This window comes from Eschscholzia californica, unplaced genomic scaffold (genome assembly GCF_041429995.1).
Source record: "Eschscholzia californica isolate CP2 unplaced genomic scaffold, dmEscCali1.0.p SCAF_1, whole genome shotgun sequence".
In the NCBI taxonomy this organism is placed as follows: Eukaryota; Viridiplantae; Streptophyta; class Magnoliopsida; order Ranunculales; family Papaveraceae; genus Eschscholzia; species Eschscholzia californica.
The window spans coordinates 86,112,928-86,136,929 of NW_028238198.1; the positions used below are offsets into that span (position 1 = coordinate 86,112,928).

Genomic DNA, 24,002 nt, shown 5'->3' on the forward strand with positions numbered 1-24,002 from the left:
TATTATGACCAACAGTTCTTAAAAACACCATTAGTAAAAGTGTGGTGCAGTGTGCGGTGGTGAGGGGTAAAGATTGATCCAGAACTGTTTCTAAGACAGTCTATGCTTGTATGTATATGAATTTCGATCCATAACTTTTATCTTTGTTGTGAGTCTTTTTGAGTTATTTTTCTCTTTGCTTTTGTGGGTGTGGATTTCAATAATGGTGTGTTTGGTTGCAGGATTCCTATCAAAAGTGAGATTTGGTAGGAATCATCAAATCCTAGGTCTGTTTGGCTACCAAGAATCCTAGGACTCTTGGATCTTAAGGATTCCTAATCCAAAATTTGTATTGGACGAAAACCGCACCTTACACCCTAGGATTTGCTAGGATTTTGGATTAATAAATCTAAATTTCAAACTTAAAATCAACGAAAAAATATTTCCTTCTACAAAATAATTATTTTAAATTTCAAAAATATTTTTATTTTTAAAAATTATATTTTTATTTTTGGAAAATTATTTTTTCCCCTAGAACACATTTCTTTTTCTTCAAAAAATCGTTTTTCTTCCCAAAATCTGATTTTTCCGACAACCATTTTTTTCCCGGAAAATCGATTCTTCCCCAAACAAGTTTTTTTTTCGAATATCCAATTTTTTTCCAGAAAACAGATTTCCCTTAAAAACTGTTTTTCCTCCAAATCCGTTTTTTTACCGAAAAAAAAAAATTTCTCGAAAATATTTTTTCGAAAACTGAAATTTTATAAAACTTTTTTGCTTGATAGAGACCGTGTTTTTCCCAAAAGAAAAACCGGTGCTCGAAAAAAAGTTTTCCAAGAAAAAAAAAATTCGTGAAACAATAATTAAATAAAAATAAATCATACGATTCTTATTAGTTGCCAAACAAACCAAAAATATTACTTGGATTCATGAATCCGTGGAATCATGAATCCCGAGGACTCATGAATCCGCGGATTCATGATTCCGTCATCTAAACACACCATATAATATTCGGGTATTATAATATTTTGATTTCATATTTATATCGTAGATGTAGATTTAAGCGTTCATACATAGCCATTGTACTCTTTTTTTTTGTTGAAAGTCATAGCCATTGTACTCAATCATACTATATGTGCTCTATGGGCACTGGTTATTCCTATACAAATGAGTTGACAAAAGTAACTTAACACAAGCTAATATGAAAGTAGAGTGCTTGAACAAGATGAAGAACAACCTATCACAGAGTAAAATTCGACCTAGCACTGTCGCCTATTATCCTTTAGGGGTGTGCAAAAATATACCGAACCAATCAAACCAAACCGATCCAAACCGGTCCAGTCGGTTTTCTAACCAAACCAAACAACGAGTGGTTTGGTATGGTTGTAGATTTTCAAAAACCAACTGGTTTGGTTCGGTAAATGGATGTAATTTTTAGGAACCATTAAAACCAAACCGAACCAGTTACGTTCAATTAATATTTATAATTGTATATTTACATATTTTTTCTAAAATATATTATTATATCTCCATAATTTCATACAAATACAACAAAACCACTACAATATAATGTTACTAGCTAGTATTATATTAAAACAATTCGGTCGGTGGCCTGAACATGTCTTTAATGTTTCAAACGTTTTTCGACGTATTATGTTAGTTTGATTGTTTCTCCAGATTTTTAAAGAGTGTTTTCTTGATTTTATACGTCAGTGTATGAAGAAAGTAACTCGATATTCGCCAATTTTCATGGAGAACAAATTGTTTTATGAATGGTTTGGTATCCAGTAGTATCCAAACCGCTTATGATGGTTTGGTTAGTAACCGAACCAAACCATGAGCGGTTTGGTAATGGTTTGAAAAATCACTAACCAAACCATGAGCGGTTTGGTAACAGATGATGCCAAATTACCGGATACCGAACCAACGAACACCCCTATTATCCTTGCGGCACTTATGCTTCAAAACAGGCAAAAATTGAGCACAAGTCAATTGTCAGCCTTTCCTCCAGTTTGTCAAGTAACCTTGACTATAAGCAAACAATATCCCTTGGTGGAGGAATCACACCAGAGATCTAAGTCACTCAATTACTTAAGAGAACTAGCAAGAGTGTTGTACTAAACCACACTAACACTTGGTGGAAGGAATTCTTTTATTGTCATAGAACTCTCAAGTACAAACTTACAAGCACGCTTCCCAAGTCACTCACTATGACCTCACTTGATTGGATCACTTCTTGGATGATTTACAAATGAGGGGGTTAACCCCTATTTATACTACTAGACGCTTACAATGGACGGTCAAGATTAAAACTCATATCTAAGATCTAAGGATAAGGAAGTGTGTCTAAAAACCTTCTAGAATACTCTTTAATGGTCCATATATCTCTAGACAATTCCTCCCTTGGCAGCCTATAAATGTGTGAAACAAGGCCCAAGTCCATTTGCTAGGCCCAATACGATGTCCTCTTGAGTTCTCTAGCCAATTTTAAAGGCTTCCACCAAAAAAAGGGGTGCCACATATGCCCATAGACCGACCTATTACTTGGCCAAAATTTGATGGGCATGACAAACCGTAAGCGAGTAGGCTAGGTCCAAGTGACATTTGTACAAAGTAGATTGGGCCTATGCGACGTTCAGGCGTGGGCGGTGTTAATATAAATTTTGACCATTACACGAGTCAAAACCTATTTCAGACCTATACAAAATCAACTGTCTCCATTTTAAAGTCAACTCTCTGTTTTGACGGATTTTTTACTTCATGATTGATTCTTTTTATTTCAATTTTGAGCCACTGTAAATATGACACGAAGCCAATTAGCTTGTTTTGGCTACTATCCTAGTTCTGTCATTTATTTAACAAATCTACCAAAAGTCCAATTTCATCAAAAAAAAAATGCTACATCCACAATATTTCTTGAAGAGAAATAAGATGTATACAAACCAGATAGTTCCTTCAAATTCCTGGTGAATAAGACAAAAAAAAATAAGACAAAAGGTTTTAGTCTTTTCACACACTAAAGTACTAAGACATCCCTTGTCCTATTACATCACAGAGTGTACAGGATAGTCGTCTATCAGCGTTGCATGTGTGCATGGGTTCCCTCTAAGATGTAGGTAAATTATTTTTGTTCCACTAACATAACATGGACAGGAGGAATGCTTTGTTTGTGTTTAAAGAAATTAGCAGGATCAACTTCACTCTTAACTTGGACTAGTCTCTTAAAGTTATCTTTGAAGTATTTCATACCCCAAAGTTGGGCTTGCGAGTAAATCATCACTTCACCATTCTTGTATTGACCCAAATCAAGATCAATGTAGTTAAGACTAGCTGCAGTTCTTGGTGAGTTTGAAACATATGGAGTCATATATTCATACAACCTTCTTACCCAATCAATATTCTTTTCGGTATCACTTTTTCCAAGCCAAATCACTTGGTAGAAAATATTGTAGATGTTCCCAACTCTATGTGGAAATGGAGTTTCAGATTCTGAAATTTTGTTCATCCTTCCACCAAGAGGAGTAAAATATAATGCTGGAATAGTTACCTCTAACAACATACTCCATAACCCTTCCAACCCTTGTTTTGATATTGGTACTTGGACATTATCCGATTTTCCCTTGAAAAAGTAATTTGGTTGAGTTTCATGCCAGGGTTCATAGAAATGAGGATGAGATTCCAACCAACTCATTTGGGTACAGTCACTGTGGTCTAAACCTAACTCACGGAAGTTCTCGTCCATGAGTTCAACAAGTTCGTTTGTATTATCACCGAGGAACAAAATGGAGAATTGAGCTTGCACTGTGCCATTGATCTTGATAAATTCAAGTCCAATGTATATGTCTTCGGGAAGCCTATCAGCAATGAATTGCCATCGATGAACAATGTCTATAGCACCTTGTTCATGTGTCTTGGTGATGATAGCAATGGTTACTTTAGCTGGAACAAGAACTAACTTAACTTTCCACGAGAGAACAATTGCGAAACTCGATGCTCCTCCTCCTTTAATAGCCCAAAATAGATCTTCTCCCATCGATTGTTTGTCAAGAATTTCGCCATTAGCATTAACTATGAGTGCATCGATAATCTGATCAGATGCCAGACCATATTTTCGAACTAAAGCACCATGTCCCCCACCACTGAAGTGCCCACCGACCCCAACAGTAGGGCACAACCCACCCGGGAAGGCAAGCGTTTTGCTTTTCAGCCCAATTGCGTTGTAAAGTTCGCCTAGGTTTGCACCTGCTTGAACCCATGCAATGCTATTCTCGACATCAACATGGACTGATCGAAGATGGATCAAGTCAATTAACACAAATGGATCATCATAAACGTAAGAAAGTCCTTCTATGTCATGACCTCCACTTCGTACTTTCACATCTAACCCGTGTTTACGAGAACAAAAGACAATTGCTTGAACTTGAGATTCATGTAAAGGTGTAACAATAAATTGAGGTTTTGAAAATGTTTGTGATGAGAATCTAAGATTTCTTGCTGAGGATTCTAAGATTGTTAAAAAAGATGAATTATTTTGAGTGAAGATTTGGATTGAGTTTGGTGGTTCATAAAGAGAGATGCAATCGACGAAATCACCATGGGATGAAGAAATTATTGAGTACTTTCCCCATGAAGTAGGAACCCTAGTTGTAAATACTAACAAAGTGAATAGTAAGAGAACTCTTGAGCTAATTGGTAGTGAGAAGCCCATGATCTTGTTTCAAGAAGACAATACAAAACAGGAATTATGTTTTTTTGGTATGTCAATGTGTTGTCTATTTGTATAGTTTCCAAAAGTAGAACATTTTTTCATTACATGTCACTAATGTGAAGAACACCATAAATTTTCTAGGGTTATTGCACGGGACACGTTTCTGTATATTCAGTATAGCCCATAGCTAGGTAACGTTTTCAATTCGTTTCAATTTATCATCTAGTAGCTGTTGACATAGAATTGCATTGGGAAACTCAATTATGATACCCTACATTAAATTCTCACATATATTAAGAACTCCAAAAATCTGATGTCCCTAATTTTCAATGCAGTATCTTTCAAATTTTCACGTCTTCATTTCAAATATCTAAAATTGTTTTATTTATTTGTGTTATGTTATTATTGGGGTTAATTTTACTTTTGATGTGAAGTTGTGGTTAATTGAAGATTTGATCTTAATATTTGTTCAACAATCTAATTTAGTTTCCAAGATCATTGTTCCCATGTCAAACTTAACAGTCAATTTTTCGATGTGCCTCTTTATTTCAAAATGTTTTATTTTATGTTGTTTCTCCTTCCTATTGTAGGAAAAGGTCGCCAACAACGTCCCAACTACCCGTATCGACGACTTTAAATTTTTTGTTGCCTCCCTTTTCTTACTCTCACCACCACTACGACCATTGTCGGCCGATTCCTCTACATCAGATAATGAGAATATAAATCTCTGCAGAACACAAATGATTTATAGGTCTACAAGTTAGTTTCCTAACAGCAAACAAATAGAAGTTACAACTGTGAGTGTATTTTACATGTATTTTACGTGATTCTTTTTCTTTCTCGAAACTGGAATATTTTCTCTCTAAAATAATTTTCTGATTTTTTTTCTCTCCGGTTCTTACTTTCTCTCCAAATTCGGTTTTTTTTTTTCTAAGTTTACTTTTTTTTCTTTCACACATATTTTCTCTCTCCAATCTCAACAATTTTCTTTTTCTCAATCAATTTTTTCTCTCCAATTTTGTGTTTTTTTAATTTATACTTTCTTTCTCTAAATATTCTAATTTCATACACTTTTCAAATTGGGGCCATGTGTTGGAAGTTGAAAAGTTAGGGAAAATTATGTCTAAGGTCCGCCCATAAAAATCTATAGATTTTTTGTCCTCTATCAAAAATGTCCAAACTACCCTCGGTCAAATAATTTTATTTATCTGGTAGTTTATATAATGCATCTGGTAGTTTGTATAAATGCATAGGGTAGTTTGTATATTGCATCTGGTAGTTTGTACAATACATTTTCGAATGTATAAATCATTTTAGTCAGTTAATTAAAGTTCTTAGCATCTGAAAAATTAGGTTACAAACTATGCATAAATGACTTTGTATGAATCTCAGATGTAATACATATCTAATTCAATGTTTGTATGTTGTATTTGGTAGTTTGTGTTGTGTATTTTTAAGTGTGTAATTCATACTACAATTTTTGGGCTTATGACCAAAAAATCTACCCCTAATAACACATTTAATCCACTCTAATCTTCAGATGGTTTTATAAACCAAAATATTAAAACAAATAGATATCTAGTCAATTTGTATCCATCTCGAGAGAAAACCCAAATCTCTAGAAGCTTATAATTTCATAATACCTAATCTAACCTTATATACAATGAAACACTTTGGTTTTCATTTGTATCTCCCTCTTCCTCTCTCCAATCACGATCTTAATAACCGAAACCATTATCTTCATTTTTAATCAAAATAGGAAACTAGAGAATTTTCTCTTCCTAAAATCGAAATTTATATTCATTCTCTTTTTGAAGAAGCTTCAGATCTCATTCCAATCCAATAAACCAGCTGAAAACTCCATTGTTTATTTCGATTTCCATCAAAAAGATTCAGGTTCGTACCTTTTTTAAGATCTACACTTGCTTATGAAGTTGAAGTAACAAGTTTAATCTTTCTTTCTAATGTTTTTCATCATCATCTTTGAAGATATTTATGATTTTCATTATAATCGTTTTCATCTCTGTATCATCTTCTCAAATATTCATCATTATTCATGATTTTCTCTCGCTAAGATCTTCATAACCGATTTATGATGTTAATGTTAAATCCTTGTTTACTAATTCATTATCTTCGATTATGTTATGTTTGTATCCATGTATTATTTTATTTTTCATTAGATTACAGATTTTGATGTTTAGAACATATTTTGATATCAGATCCGGTAACGATACCATTTTCGATCCAGAGAAGATTACTTACGTTTTTTTTGTAACAGAATGTAAACGATGTGTAATTTATACGAAATTATGTGTACTTTATTCAACATCACAATTTTGTACCAGAGAAGATTCCGTAGGTTTTTTGTGACAGAATGTAAACGATGTGTAATTTACATGGACGTATGTCCATTTATTGAACATCACACATTTGTACCATAGAAGATTCCGTATGATGTTACTATAACAAAAACAATGTGTATTGTGCAAAAAATTATATGTACTTTATTACGCTTTACACACCACTGAAGATTTCGTACAACTATACTGTAATAGAATGCAAACATTGTGTAATGTTCCAAAAATTATATGTAATTTATTCCACATTATACATACTTTATTCACATAACAGTGACCTTGTGATTCAAACTAAAGTTCTGTTTATCTACTAACATATTATGAAGTTTAACAAATAATATGCATAATTTATTCCATTATACATGTTGTTTCTAGTAAATTATATGTTTTGCTGACAAATGTATATGTTTTCTTTTTGTAGTTTTGTTGTTACTTATGGAATTTCCTACAGAATCATCCAACCTAAGTAAGACCACAAAACTAAAATCTGATTGCTGTAATAAAATATTTACCGAAGTTGGTCAGTTGTTTCCTAGTGGTGCAAAAGCATTTCGATATGCTATTCGACAATATAGTGTAACTGTTGTTTGTCCTGTTCAAGACTACAAATGGAGAGTACATGGATGGACACCATGTTTGAACCAAATAAGATTTTGTACGTTTTTTTGTAACAGAATGTAGACGATGTGTAATGTAAAAAAATTAATGTGTAATTTATTGAATATGACACATATACATTTGATAAATTACGTTGTATACATGACAAATGATGGTTTACTCGTCATAAATAATACATAATTTATGTAATTGTTTCATAATTTGTATTGATGTATGTTTATGTATGAGTAAAAACGAAAACAAATGTTGTCGTAATGTTCCTAGAAAAATATACTCTTTCCAAATCTGAAAGTTAAGTGAGAGAAATTGATATATATACGTTTTGTATATTAACCCCCAAATCACGCTAAATTGATCCAGAAAATATACTCTTTCCAAATCTAAAAGTTAAGTGAGAGAAATTGATATATACGTTTCGTTAGGGGAAAGTTTTGATTCGGTTTCAAAATAGATGATAGATGAGAGAGAAAATCTTGTTTAAATTATATCGCTTTTTCTTTTTTTAAACCCAGAATCACGGTACAATATGACGTTTGAATTTCGGTCTGGCCCCACGTTAAAAAAATCCCGCGAAATTTGTTTAGGGACATTAAAGGTATTTTGTCTAATATACTAAGGGTTTTTAGTCCCCAAGAGCAAAAGGACCAAAAACCTATTTTTTGGAAAGATTGGATTATAAACCCTTTTTGAACATTATTTTGGGCTATATACCCATGGGCCCTTCATACTATTCAATGCCTTTAGGTTCTAAGCATCTGAAAAATTAAGTTAAAAACTATCAGAAATGCTGAGTACAAAAATGAATTTGTATAAATCTTATATGTAATGCATTTCTAATTCAATGTTTGTATATTGTATATAGTAGTTTGTATAATCTATTTTTAAGTTTGTATACTGCATCTTGTAGTTTGTACAATGCATATTTTAGTGTGTAGTCTGTACTAGTTAGTCACTTTATGTTCTACGCATTTGAAAAATTGGGTTATGAACTATTAGTAATGTTGAATGCATAAATGATTGTTTATATATAGAGGGGTAAAGTTGGAAGAAGAGAAAAAAATGCCTAAAGATGGGGTTTGGTACATTGGGATCTTCATTTGGACTAGATGTGGATTTATTATTTATTTTTTGACTTTTGATACATTTTGGAAGATGGGGAGACTATTAAAACTATTAGAGCCTTGTTTTTCGACCTTTACCCATTTTTTCTTGGTGGTCAATACGCGGACAACCAATTAACTTATACGGACAACTATTTTTGGGCCCGTCGCGTGTCAACTATGTTTGACTTAATTGACTTTAATTTAATAGGGGGGCAACTCCAATAAGGACTCCAATACTAACACTACTTAATCTGAGGACTATTTAAAATTGGAAACCCTAGAAAAAATGAAGAGAGATAAACAAAGAGTGTCTCCTTCACAAGTTTTCTCTCTATATATATCCGAATAAGGAGGCTTTGCCGAAGTTTATCAACTTCGTTCTTCATCCTTCTCTTTTTCTCTCTCTAGAAAAAAAAAATTCAAAAACAAAGGATCCCTTAAAAAACCATTAAAGACCTATAAAACTAGTTCTTCCCCATCTCTTTTTTTGAATGCTTGATTGAGTCTAGGTTATACTAAAAGACCAAGTCTTCGACTCTTCTTCCTTGATTATGTCCCCAATAAAAATGAGAAAACCCCAAAGCCCTAAAAAAAGATGACAGGAGAATAAGAGAAAAAACTGATTAAACTTCTTTGGTTTCATCTATTTGTAAGGCTTTGAAGATTCTAACATATCTTTAAATCAACATGATTAAACCTCTTTGGTTTCATCTATTTGTAAGGCTTTGAAGGTTCAACACATCCTTTTTTTCTTCGACTTTCTCTCTCTAGAAAAAAATTCACCCTCTCTCTCAAAAAACTTCAGTTAAAATAGTCATGAATTTTTTTTTTCAGATTATTGGTAATTACTTCATTATCAAATTTAGGGTACTGTTAGAGAAACCAATTATCAAAACCCCAAATAGATTGCTTCAACAATGTCTCTCTAAAATTTTCTCTCTCTAGAAATTTGTTGGTGATGAATAAGTAGTAGAAGATTAAAGTCTAGGGTTTATGAAAAAAAAGGGAGAAGTTAAATTAAAAGTTCTAATTATTGAAGGACTTAAGTGAAAAATAATAGAGTGTTGTCCTCTTAAAAACTATTGTCCGTATAAATTGTTATATTTTCTTGGTTGTCCGCATAAGATAGTTATCCACATACAAAAATTGGTTGACCACGTATTGGTCACCTTTTTCTTTCAAAATTTCTTACCCTTTTTTATTAGGGTTAATTTGACATTGACCCCCATTTATTATGTGATATTAGGACTTCACCCTCAAAATCAAAAGTGTTTAGGCGTTAACCCCCAATTGCCCTTTTTCCGTCTTTTTCACGTTAAGTGGTTCGTGTGTGAATCACACGCGTGATTCGTGACCAAACTGCCCCTCGTACCATCCTCTATCTAATCTAACGGTCACCATGTCATCTCCTGATCAACGGTCCAGATATAACCGAGAATTTTTTAATGTATCAAATCAAAAATTTCAACTGCCTACTACCCGCGAGAAACCTTTGGGTTCCTGAGTTCCATCTCTTCCTCATCGTACCAGGTAAACCCTAATCTGATTTTGAGCTCGATCATCATTATTCAAAACGAAATCGTTAGGGCTTTCTTCTTGAATCACTTGTAAAGTATTTTTATGGTTAGGGCTTCCTCATAGAAATGGCTAAATGAGGAAAATACTTTACAAGTGACCAACACTAATAATAGCCCATCCAATGTGGGACTATCTAACATGACTCATATGACACTCTATTCTCTAACACTCCTCCTCAAACCAATGTACTTATCAAGATATTGATAAGTACAATGGTTTGATACAATAAAACTTTACTCATTACAATAACATCTAAAAACAAAATAACTTAAAGGCAAAACAACTTTTGTTCTTCTCTTGAATCAATGGTGATTTGGGTTCCTCCATAGACTTCCTCCATAATACTCCCCCTCAAACTAATGGGACTTGCAAGTGTGGAAGACCATGAGTTTGAATAGATTTCCCTTGATGATGCTTCAAATTCTTAATACTAATGTTGGTGTTGCTTTAATGTGTGTGCTTGAGGTAAATAAGATGTAGATTAGTTGTAGTTTTGGCCCACTTGGGCTTTAAACAAGAAAGAAGAAGCATGATAGCTAGGCCCACTTGAGAATGAGAAAGAAAGATGAAAAGAGAGAAAAGCTTAGCCTACTTGGGCTTAAAAGAGAAAAGAGAAAAACATAATAGATTGGCCCACTTGGGCTTGAAAAAGAAAAGAGAAAAACTTAATAGATTGGCCCACTTGGGCTTGAAAGAGAAATAGTTGAAAGAGAGAAGCTTAAAAGCTTGGCCCATTTGGGCTTGAGAGAGAAAAGAAAAACTTAATAGCTTGGTCCATTTGGGCTTTAAGAAGAAAGATTTGTAAGAAATTTAGAGTGAGAAAGGTAAAGTATGAAAAAGATTTTAGAGGCACACTCGAACACATCATCACACCAAGTTATAGGCACCAAAATTCCCATGAATTTTTTTTTTTTTTTTGAAAGCACCAAGTAGTTCTAGAGAGTATCATTCTTAGGAGCACATAAGAGAAGCCCAACCACTTTAAACCCTTTTTAATCCGAAATCTTAAAGGCACCACGAAGTAAGGAAATGAAAGTTGAAACCCTAGGCCACATTTCCACCTTTCTCTACTTCAAGAAGTCGATGATTATGATTAACATTCAAACCAGACAAAATAACAATACCACCATTTACCTCCTTCTAAAACCACCAACAGTAAAACCACTTTTAAACATTCCAAAACCACATATCCAATCAATTTTTTTTTTTTTTTTTTTTTTTTAATCTGTAACCAAGTCGAACAACCCATCTCCATTTTTGATCCAACTCTAGTTACTCTTTATACTCATTTCTTCGATCTTAATGGTGCTTGAGAATTGATTTCTTTTCTTTTTTTTTTTTTTTTTTGGAGAGAATAACAGAAAACAAGAGATTTAGAGAGAACATAAGAGATATAGAAAAGATGAGTTTTGAAGGAGAAAATATTATATAGAGAAAATGAGAAGGTAATAGAGGGAAGAAAGGCCTTCATCAAAAAAATAGAGGGAAGAAAGGAATAGATTTGTAGAGAGAATCAGAAAGAAAAAGGTAAAATAAAGAAGATGAACATGGAGTCTTTGAGTATCTGTAATAATGGGACCAACTTTAATGGAGAGAGAGAAACCCTTTCTAGAGAAAGTTATAGAGACGAAAGAGATTAGTATTTTTTTTTTTTAGTGAGGTTGAATTGAGAGAGAATGGGTTGGGGTTTTTAAACAGACTCTCTAAAATAAGACCACCATGTTAGAACAAAAATCTGAGTTTGAACAAGGGGTTTTTAGTATAATAGAGGAAGAGATTTGGAAACATTTGTGAAAAACAACCACCAAAAAGAAGAAGTTCATGGTGTAGAGATTGATTTTTGACATTAATTTTCAAGGGTTGCAAAAGACTACCTTGAAAGTTGAACAAAAAATAGTTGTTTGCTTTACTCTTTTAAATCTTCATCTCCTACTATTAACAAGTAGGGATAAATAGATCTAAGAGTTAGAAGTTGATCTTCAAACCTTCAAACTTTAATGGTGAAAACCATATATTGTTGAAGACTTACATGAAGAATCAACATTCTTTGAAACGAAACTTGACTACTAAAAAAAATCTAACTTATTTAGATTGAAAAGGTAAACTTAAACTACAATATTCCGGCAACTCTCCGGAGGACGGTAGCCATTGACGGACTACCGCCGCCGGTTAATCGGAAACCCAAGGATCTAACTCTTTAGAGTATATAAGCTCTTGATACCATGTAAGATAAAATAAATATGAGAGGGAGAGAAGAGTTGTATTGATAGTTGGATAAGATCTTAGCTATTACATATGAAGCCTTTATATAGGCTCAAGGAACCAACACTAATAATAGCCCATCCAATGTGGGACTATCTAACATGACTCATATGACACTCTATTCTCTAACACTCTATTCTCTAACACAAATCACACAGTAGAAAATATTGTAGATGTTCCTAACTCTATGTGAGAATGGAGTTTGAGATTCTGAAATTTTGTTCATCCTTCCACCAAGAGGAGTAAAATATAATGCTGGAATAGTTTCCTCTAACAACACAGTCCATAACCCTTTCAACCCTTGTTTTGAAATGGGTACTTGGACATTATCCGATTTTGCCTTGAAGGGGAATTTTGGTTAAGGTTCAATCCAGGGTGGAACAAATGGGCATGTGATTCCACCCAACTCACTTGGGTACAGTCACTGTGCTGTACACCTAACTCAGGGAAGTTCTCGTCCATGAGTTCAACGAGTTCGTTAGTATCATCACCGAGGAACAAAATGGAGAGTTGAGCTTGCATTGTGCCATTGATCTTTACCAACTCAAGTCCAATGTATAGGTCTTCGGGAAGCCTATCAGCAATGAATTGCCATCGATGAACAATGTCTATAGCACTTTGTTCATGTGTCTTGGTGATGATAGCAACCGTTACTTTAGCTGGAACAGGAACTAACTTGACTTTCCACAAAAGAACAACTGTGAAACTCGATGCTCCTCCTCCTCTAATAGCCCAAAATAGACCTTCCATGGTTTGCTTGTCAATAATTTCGCCATTAGCATTAACTATGAGAGCATCGATAATTTAATCAGATGCAAGACCATATTTTCGAACTAAAGGACCATGTCCACCACCACTACATTGCCCACCGACACCAACAGTAGGGTACAACCCGCTTGGAAAGGCAAGGGTTTGCTCTTCTGACCAATTGCATGGTAAAGTTGGCCAAGGTTTGCCCCTGCTTGAACCCATGCAATGCTATTCCCAACATCAACATGAATTGATCGAAGTTGGATCAAATCAATTAACACAAATGGATGATCATAAACATAAGAGAGTCCTTCTAAGTCATGACCTCCTCTTCGAACTTTCACATCTAACCCGTGTTTACGAGAACAAACAACTGCTTGAACTTGAGATTCATGTAAAGGTGTAATATTAAATTGTGGTTTTGTAAAGGTTGGTGATAAGAATCTAAGATTTCTTGCTGAGGATTCTAAGAGTGAGAAAAAATATGAATTAGTTGGAGTGAAGATTTGAATTGAGTTTGGTGGTTCATAAAGAGAGATGCAATCAATGAAATCACCATGATATGAAAAAATTATTGAGTGCTTTCCCCATGAAGTAGGAAACCTAGTTAGAAATACAAATAAAGTGACTAATTAGAGAATTGTTGGGCTAATTGGTAGTGAGATACCCATGATTTTGTATATTTTTTGGTATGTGAGTGGGTTCCCTATTTACATAACTTCCAAAAGTAAAATAGTTTTTACTACAGGTCACTGATGTGATGAACACCACAAGTCTTATATGTTGGTAAATTTCAATACAGTCATGCAGCAACTACATTTGCAAATTGAATTTCATATTGGAGAAAGGTTTCAAAAGAAAACTATAAATCCTATGTTGCAATCAGAGTTTTTAAAATTAACTACTAACACATTATCTTAGAGATTTAAATTGAGTTTCGTATTGGGGAGAGTTTCTAAAAGAAAGCTCTAACTGTCCTAATTGTCACTTAGAATTTCAGAGATTGAGTGCTAATATTGGACATCTTATTGGCCTAAACCAACCCCCAACTTGGAGAGATCAAGGGAGAGAGTAATTAGATAGTCTCACATCACTTAGAGAAGCGTTCAGAGTGTATGTTTTAGATATACGCTCTAAGCTTAGTAAGTATTGAGGTATATTAGGTAGGGTGATGGAGCTTTTGCCAACAACAAAACTCTTTGCCCATTAACCTAAATCTACATGTCAAGAGTAGACAATATCGATAGTGCTGAAGGCATGAGCCCATTACAAATAGAGATAAAAGAGAATTTAAATACGAAGGTGCCGACGCTCCTAGCGACACTCCCATGGGAAGGAATCTAACACCCACCGACTCTTGGTGTAGTAGTTTAATACACACTTCGCTATTTGGAAGTCCAAGTTGGCTCCCATAGGACATGATCTTATTGAATTTGGGTATAAATAGAGGTAGATTAGAAGAGCTTCGGACCCTTCACCATGGTCTTTAAGGGTTGACATATGGTCCTTAAAAGACTCACGGATATCTTAAAATGAGGTTGTTATAATACTTATTCAATTCATGAATCTTGTTGTAACTTTTTACAAAAAGTATACTCAACCCGCCTCCTCAAACTCCCACTTGAACTCCTGTGAGAGAAACAAGGGTTTCTCTCTCCTCTCACATGTTCAGTCACGTGGAGAGAGAAATCATTATCTCTCTTACAGGAGGTTCAAGTGGGAGTCCTAAGAGGCGGATCTTGTATACTTGTTGAACTTTTTATTATCTCTTCTTGATCTATCAATAACATATAACGACTCTTTTCAACTTGCATAAGTTGATTAAAAAAATTGTTGAAGCTAGTGAATGTGATAATATTACTTATCTTGATAAACTCGTAATGCGTATATTGAGACAATCCCAATCATTTTTGTTACAGATCTATATAGCAAGGGAGCAGGGTATATGGCTATATTTATGCGAACGAACTCTGGGCAAATATGAAATGCACGGATACAAGTTAAGCCATGGAATGAAATTAAGACAATTCTGAATCTGCTTTGTCTACGAACAAGGAAGCTATAAGTAATGCTACTATGAATCTCATTGAGAGTTTGATCCTGGCTCAGGATGAAAGATGGCGGCATGCTTAACACATGCAAGTCCGGCGAGAAGTGGTGTTTCCAGTAAAAGATAAGTGAGTAACCCGTAAGAACTTGCCCTTGGGAGGGGAACAACAGCTAGAAACGATTGCTAATACCCTGTACTGTGAGGAAGAAAAGGAGGAATCCGCTCAAGGAGGGTCTAACGCTTATTAGCTAGTTGGTGAGGCATAGCTTACCAAGGCAATGATCAGCAACTAGTCCGATAGGATGATCAGCCACAATAGGACTAAGACATGGCCCAGACTCCTTCAGGAGGCAGCATTAGGAAATTTTCAACAAGGGGTGAAAGCCTAACGAAGCACTGCCACGTGGAGGTAGAACGTACACGGCCCTCCTCTTCAATGGCTAAGATTACAATTCACAAACTTATTTCTAAAGGTCGAGACTACATCTCTCAAATTTATCTCTAAAAGGCTGAAATTATATCTCCCAAACTTATCCTCAATTTGCTAAGATGACACATCTTAGCAAGGGCTGAGATTCTAGAACTATCCATGCCCATCGGGCACGGGTTATACTCTCATACAGAGTGATATGGGATGATAACATAGCAGACTAAATTTATCCAAAAATTTGCGTTTTCTTTTTCTCTGAATTTATTTCTCTCTGAAAGTTTCTATCTATGGCATCATTTGGTTTCTATCAAGAAAAAGAGAAAAAAATATCTTCTTGATGAGGAATTCAATTGTCGAGAGACTGCATACATTATAAGATGTTAACGGATGAAAGAGATAAAACTCTGAAGCAGAAACATCTCTAGCTGCAAACATAAAGACTATAAGGAGTGAAAATCATGTACTTTTAGTGCTTCACCTTTGGCTAATTTAATGCGAGAGTCCAACCCATATTGTCCTCGGCAAGACCCATCTGTAAATCTGTAAGAGAAGAATATAGTTGCTGTGAAACAGCACCAACGCCTTCGTTCTTTCCATATGATATCCTGCGGATATATAAAATCAAAAATCTATTAAATTCCCCTTCAAACTTAATTCCTCGAATTGAAAGGGTCATGTTTTTTTTTCTAATTGTCTAAAACGGAATCTACCACGAGTCCGATAAAAATAAAAATCATGTAATCTGACTCGAGTCAATTCAGATCGCGAGTCAGATTTCAGATCTGCCTTAGAAAGAAAAAAAAATGTCGCGGTAATCTAAAATCAAGATATGGCTTTTCTCACTGACCCGCCCTTACCCTGTGAAAATTTCGACAATATTAGCTTCAGAAACAGCAATTCAAAAATTATTTTTACTATTTGTTCATAGTTCCAATAATAATTTTTGGGTTCCTAGTCCAAAAATCTACACCTAAACACACATTTAGTCCACCCTAATTTAATATAGGATTATAAGCCAAAATAATAATTATAATGGATATTTAGTCCAAATTAGTTAAAGTATGTCTAGATGTCGAAGTTACGGTGTTTTCTGGTTATTAATTCCTGTTTTGTTTCATAAATTATCTGTTATTTATGTTAAAGTTTCATACTTTATTTCACTTTTTTTATGTGTCATACATAACACATTATGTATCAACAATGTTTCTTCCAGAACGGAAAATGACTAAAACCCCATTTTCTGGAAAGATTGGACCTTAAACCCTTTTTGAACTTTATTTTGGACTTAAAACCCATGGACCCTTCCAATAAATACTTCATCTATTAGTGACAACACATAGCGTTATAGAATTTGGCTATGTAACAAGATTGTCAAATCCGGGATTCCTTGATACTATGATTAGATATCAGGTTTCACTTGGTGCTTTGTATAAACTGTATTCCCAATTAAACTAAGATGCAGAGATTGTTAGTTAATGTCAACTGACGAGATAAAAACTACCTTTTGTATCAATTATATTCCCAATTGAGTTAAGAGCGCCAGAAAACCTACCTATTGCCGAGATAAGTTATACTGCCAACTGGAGAGATAACTACTGCTGTTCCCGTACAAAACACTTCATCAGCGTCAAGTAATTCTTCCACTGGTATAAGCCGCTCCTCAACCTTCAGTTCATGAGATGAATTGTCAACAAAAATAATAATTTTCTGGAAACCTAACCTTTTTATTTCAGAGATAGTTAGCAACTACTCGCCAGACAAGACCTCAATATTATAACAAAAAATGTTAAAGCGCCCATAGACCAAAAGTGATCCCAAGTAGAAAAACAATATCATATAAGCCATAGTTACACTAAAATAGTAAAATATTCTTTTTCTTGGATTCTTAATTTTGTCTCTTACATAAAGATATTTATTCTAAAATAGTTGGTTTAAAACAGATTTTGTCTCTCACCCATGGGAATATATTGTTCTTGATTATACCCTCACACAGCATAGGAATGTCGAGAAAGGAGGAAATATAAAATAATTGCGATTTTCCATGTTGGTAATGGAAATACCTTTTTTGGGTGCTGACTGTCTAGACTAGACCAAATTAGTAGAAAAGATTGAAAAAAACTACGAAACAAAGTCTAAAAAAATGCAGTGCATGGTCTTACATAATTTTGATGGTTAAGAGTACCTCAAAACCTTGGCTACGGGCCACATCAATTATACTTTTACGCGTAATGCCAGGAAGAATAGTCCCTCTGATTGCTGGAGTAGAGATGACTTTGCCCTAAGAAAGCATCATCAATCAAAACATATTAGAATTAGTAGATTATAAGGATGTTGAGAATGTTTGTTTTCACCAAGATGTCAACTTAAAGTGCAAAGTCGAAGACTCAAAAGATGCCTTAGCCATTACGTGAAAACAGTTGATTGACAATTTATACTGGAAGAAGCCCTATACCCTTTCATCCATCATAAGCGGAGTGGAATAAATGAACAAGATAGACAAGGAGATACAGTAAAAGGGGGCATTCATGTGCAAGGTCTTCCAGACTTGGATTATAATATGTAATGTTGTCTTACTTATCAGCAAGTCTTTAGATGGATTGGCGGCTAGATTAGTCAGGTGGAGATGCACGGTGTCATGACGAAGAAAACCAAACCAGAAAAGCAATAATGGAAGTAAACAATCATGCAAACACAAGAGGTTTACGTGGTTCGGTTGGTGAAACTTACTCCTTGGCAGGGCCGGCCTTAACATGTTTGAGGCCCAAAGCCAAATCAAGAATTGAGGCCCTTTCAAATATAAGCAAAAAATGAAAATAAAACATTTAATGATGTTTCAAGAGAAATTGAACCTGTGACCTTTACCTCAGAAACCAACCTCTTAACCACTAAGCTATTGTATGATTCTTGTCAACTTTCGAGTTAAGTTTTATTTATTGGAACCGAACTACCTAATAAAAGTCCACAAATTAGCCCCTCAAGTAGGTCGGGGCCCAAAGCAACCGCTTTGGTTGCTTTGGGCATGGGCCGCCCCTGCTCCTTGGCGAACAATGGTGCAATGATTTTCTCTGAATGAAGAACAAGATTACAGAGCTTTCTGAAGGGTTCTGATATTTGTAGCTCACTAAAACCTAGCTCTCAGCCGCCTCTAACTCTTCCCTCAAAACTAAAAACAGGATACTATGATAATAAACCCTTAATAGACTAAGGCAGACATAAGTAGTTGAGTCGAGCAAAAATTTTTGCCGCCTTCAAACGACGTCTCGGGTGGTATTCTGGGAATATTCAAGGCACTTTCAGCAGATGGGGGTGGTCTAAGGCAGGTGGATGACAAGGAAAAGTATTGTACCATGTGGATACGGTTCGCACTAAGACAGGTGTTACATTATACATTATATGAGCTATAAACTCTTTAAAGGGAAAAATTGTGCTTATGCCAGAATATGAAGAACAAAAGGCTCGATTAGCTATCATACCTTCACAAGGAACACGTTACATGAAGAGACCTCCTCTAGATACTTTTTGTGAACTGAATCAAGATATAAAACATCAGAGTAACCTTTCGCTTTAGCTGCAGCTTGTGCCTTTAGAACCTAGATTTGATAACACAACAGGATAAAACCTTTAATGCTCTATAGGTTTGACATCAGGCCATATGTACAGGTAAAATACTTAACCATAGTTTAATGAAATTAGCTCACCGAAGCATAGTTCCCTATAGTCTTCACACCTCCAGTTCCACCAGGAGTTGCACGATGAAAGTCATTCTCAACCACCAAATTTATTGGTGCCAGACCCTCCTGTTATCATTTTAAATAACAACGTAAAATTAACTGCCTCCGGCAGGAGCGCCAGCCAAATGTAGATGAAGAGAAGTGAAAACGGAAGCTTGATTATCATAAAGAAAAAGCAACTAAGTTGGAGATGTTATTGTATCTTCTAGGATTTGCTTTATCTTTCAATCCTAATCCTAGTCCCTATCCAAATCCATTTGAATATAATAATTGCCGCATTTTATAGATCTAACAATGAAGTTGGAGGTTGGAAAATATTATTGAACATGTGAAAAAGTAAATGACAGAGAACAAACGCTAAGGTGTATACTCTTGTTTAACTGCTCTCTACATTGTAATAGTAATCATAACAATTATAACAGACATTGTTGAAAGTGGTATTCAGCTACTGCCATAGTTAAAAGTGGATTATGCAACAATAGACGTTTATCTCGATAATTTCATTACTATTATATATATATATATGTATATATATATACATATATACATATATACGAGAGTATAACTCGTGCCCAATGGGCACGGACAACTCTATAATCTCAACCGTTGGAGATAAGTTTGGGAGGTGTAATCTTAGTCATTGAAGAGGAGGGAATATATATATTATATATATAGACACGCACACACACACATGAAGTAGTGTTGGATAATTAGGCTTATGACAATAAAACTAACTGTAAGAGAACCTTAGATACATATCGAACTAAGAATAGCTAAATCTTTTGCTGCAATATGTAAACTTGTATTGACTAAAAAGTGCCCCGACGAACAATTCCTGGCTTCACCACTGCTTTCAAAAATATGAAAATTAGAACTGAGCAAATTAGCTTGGACACCTACAATAAACAAATTATTGTGGTTCATCAATACCTTGAAGTAATTCCCAACTGGAGAGACATAAATGAGAAATGTGTACTCAGGGGCTGGTGCAAGACCAAGAACAGCCCCACTTCCCATAAGGAGCGGCCTGATGTACAAGGAGCCTTTACCTGCAGGAGGAACCTGCAATCATGCAACAAGGCTAGTCGTACCAAAACTGACTCCATATATATAGTGCTGCAAAACGTGGACCATTAAATGGAATTGTATAGATTACCCATCGCTTATTTCCCAGCACTGTTAGCTTCACAGCTTCGACAAATTGTTCAACGGTAGGTGACGGCATGCACATCCTTTCTGCACCCTTTATCATTCGCGATGCATTTTCTTCCGGGCGGAATAGCAAAATTGAACCATCTTGCTTACGGTAGGCCTTCAATCCTTCAAATAGTCCCTAAAGGCAATAAAAAGCAACAGTATTATAGATGGGAAAGAAGGAAAAACCCAATAAAATGTAAGTCAAAAGTTGAGACTATAGATAAATTTTCCTCCACATAGAATTATGTTATATAATAATAAAACACAAGACTGATTCTACAAAAATGGCAAAACAATCTATTTGTGTAATGTTCGTGGAAACCAACTATTCTCGTGGTACTATATGGAAGCTGAGTTTACTTTAGAAGAGACAAAATCCTTACTGTACCAGCAGCCAACAGGTTACTAGGAATAACATATTGATTGTTTATATCAAATGACTGATAGATTCACAGCTGTGTTTGATAAAAATGGCATATGGTGCTTGGGAGTTGGAGTTCAGGAACAGGCACTGGCGTTGGTGGATCATGAGCTGTGTAGAAATGAACTGCTCAATAAGTTACTTCTTTGCATTTCACTAACCCAAGATCCACCAGGTGCAAAGAGTCATCGTGGCCTTGATCAGTCGAAGAATGAAAAGTAATATAAAAGTATTCATGTGTTGCATCTTACATACCCAGCAAGAGTCCCTAGAGATAAAGAGTTGATCAAGATGAAGTTTGATTATTTAAGAACATACTTATAGTTGTTTTACTTCTAGATGAATCATACATCCGACGAAAAAAGAGCAAGACTTGGTGCTAAATGCTATGGTTGTATCAAATATAAAAGTAAGAAGTAATACAATGAGTTCAAACTTAAGAAGAGCAGTATACCTGGCCGTAGTTTAGAACTCCAGCTGAAGGGTTCAACTCAATGTTCCCAAAAGGCTGCAATTCACCGTTGGAAAAGTCTCCATCTTTAGAAGATTTTGCAACGTACATATAATCGGTTGGCACGATTCCAAATCCAAGGTTGTCCCAACATATATCAGCCAAATCATTTTTATCCCTGCTGAATTTAATTGCTCTAGTTACTTAAATATACGAGCTTAATGGACCCAAATAATTGTTCTTTATGAAACTAAAAGGTAACAAACGGAGTGACGGCCTAGGGTCTCTTGGACACTTTTCACAAGCCAAAGAAAAAAAAATAGGTACAAATAGTGAAGTGTTCACTCCAACCCACAAAGAGTCTGTGACAAGACGAGAGGTAACAAGTCTTTCTTGGAGCAAGAGATGAGAACAATAAAGCATAAATTTAATCTCTATTAGAAAACCAAAGTAACTCGTATATTGTTGCTACCCCCAAACATTTTTGAAGTAAATAAATAGACCTCTTGTTTTTGAAATTTTCATAGCAGAAGATGAACATCCTTCCTTCTATAACTCAAGTCTCCCTTTTCCATCACTAGTTAAAACTCTCCTTCCTCTCAACAAGTTTACCCTTTTGTGATATATCAAGACTTCAAAATTCATCAACTTTCTCATATCTAAACCTAAATCAGTAGTGAAAACATTGGAAATCTCCTTTTTCGTGGATGCTCAATTATTCCTGACATTAAAACGTTAAAAAAAAAATGTTTTCCGCATGAAGGTGGTTTGCTCTGAAAAAGCGTAGCCCCTCCTTGAGGCTTATGCATCGGGGGCGCACGAAAAGATAAAGTAATATAGTCTTATTTTCACTTTGCTAATTCTTTTAGGAAAGAAATGACACCACATTTATGTAGAAAAAAAAAAGATAAGATAGTTTAGTCTCTTTAACTTTGCTACAATAGTACTATAAAGATTTAAGTGTTTGAAGAAAAAGAAGAAAAGTAAACATCAATAAGACAAACCATAAAGTCACAAAATCAATCGAATTGAAAATAAGTAGTATATATTTACCTAAAAGATTCAGATTTCGTCTGTGCGTCTCCTCCTCCTCCTCCACTTGATTTGTAACAAACCATTTGAACATACCGATTTTGCAACTGCATTATAATAATCGATTAAATAGTTTAGAGTAGAGAAGAAGTGAAAATCTAAAACTAAGGAGATGGAGAAAATAAGAGTAAGAGTTAGTAGTATATATAATATGATGATTTTGATCTTCTTTCTTTTCTTTTTTTTTGAATTGTATGATTCTGATCTGAGAGAAATGTACCTTGACGGAAGGACAGAGGAGGAGAAAATGACTTTTTCCATTGAGGAAAGGAAGTGAAATAGAGGTGGATTTGTAAGAAAGGTGATGATGCCGTTGCCTCCTCCTCCTCCTATTCAAATGAACATTTACTCCATGGACGGCGGCGCTGCTGCTGCTCTCCATCTCTGATCTCTCTAAAGAGTAGTAACAACTACTTTCTCTCTCTCTCTCTCTCTCTCTAAAAATCAAACTCAGGATGGAAGACGGACAATTCTTGAGGGGTTTATCGGCCGGCCGCCTGACGGAGTTCGTTCGTTCAGCTCTGCCTCTGCCTCTGCCTCTGGTAAGGAGGGATAAAAGTCAATGACGACACACACATCTTATTTGCTTACTTGTTTGGATAAATTTTCATCTGACGTGCCCCTGTGTTGGATTTTGTAACTTGTAAGTGCCTCTAAATGGGAACCGCTAATAACACCCGCTAAAATTGTCGTTAGCCCTGAACTCTGTAGGCGCCGGATACGGACTGGGTGCCTACTAAGAAGGCACCCGCCAGGCCCTTTTTTGTGTTAGCTCATTATCCTGATTTGTGTTGGCTCTAGTAGGTTGGACTCATGAAAATGCTCGGTTGGGTCTACTTTCACAAAGAATGGTGGTCAGCTGTCGTGTGGGTCTAAAAGCATATCGGCGCAGCCAATTTATAAAGCCATGAAAAGGCTCCCGTCGTGACGATTTCATCTGTCACGGCTCAACTAGGCTATACTATTAGTACTGAATCTTTATCGTTTTCATCCTCAAAGAGGCTTACCATTTGGATAAGACTGGACTTGTACATCTTTCATGATGTTAAAAGTCAAAATTGGGGTGATTTATTCCATAAGGGTCGGCTTTACTCATATGGCTGCTTATCCTCTTGTTAATATATGATTAAAAGTTTTGATCTATATCCAATAATGTGCCAATAAACTACTAATATTTATCAACCATGAAACAATTGAAATTTGCAATCCACCTGCTACAAAAGTTTTGAGGGGCTGAATAATTTTTTGATGTAGCAATGAGCAGCCCCTCAAAAT

General features: G+C 35.1%; 1 protein-coding gene and 2 pseudogenes across 3 annotated transcripts; all 3 read right to left on the reverse strand.

Annotated features, from left to right (window-relative positions):
- Nucleotides 1-2,847: 2,847 nt before the first annotated feature.
- Nucleotides 2,848-4,822, reverse strand: LOC147570534 (tetrahydroberberine oxidase pseudogene; annotated as a pseudogene). Its single transcript, XR_015231437.1, has one exon. The product of XR_015231437.1 is annotated as a tetrahydroberberine oxidase pseudogene (transcript).
- Nucleotides 4,823-12,899: 8,077 nt separating this feature from the next.
- Nucleotides 12,900-14,026, reverse strand: LOC147570535 (tetrahydroberberine oxidase pseudogene; annotated as a pseudogene).
- Nucleotides 14,027-16,060: 2,034 nt separating this feature from the next.
- LOC147570536 (branched-chain amino acid aminotransferase 2, chloroplastic-like) lies at nucleotides 16,061-23,792 on the reverse strand. Of its 2 annotated transcripts, none has more exons than XM_086657073.1 (10): nucleotides 22,948-23,792; nucleotides 22,689-22,774; nucleotides 21,639-21,813; nucleotides 20,723-20,899; nucleotides 20,497-20,628; nucleotides 19,534-19,632; nucleotides 19,309-19,425; nucleotides 18,018-18,113; nucleotides 17,388-17,500; nucleotides 16,061-16,440 (listed from the first exon to the last, which is right to left on the reverse strand). In XM_086657073.1, the coding sequence occupies exons 1-10, from the start codon at nucleotides 23,107-23,109 to the stop codon at nucleotides 16,320-16,322; spliced, it is 1,278 nt and encodes a 425-aa protein (XP_086513199.1). In that variant the 5' UTR covers nucleotides 23,110-23,792; the 3' UTR covers nucleotides 16,061-16,319. The 2 variants fall into 2 exon arrangements, with proteins under 2 accessions (XP_086513199.1, XP_086513198.1); XM_086657072.1 differs by having other exon boundaries at nucleotides 21,639-21,816; nucleotides 22,948-23,367.
- Nucleotides 23,793-24,002: the final 210 nt, after the last annotated feature.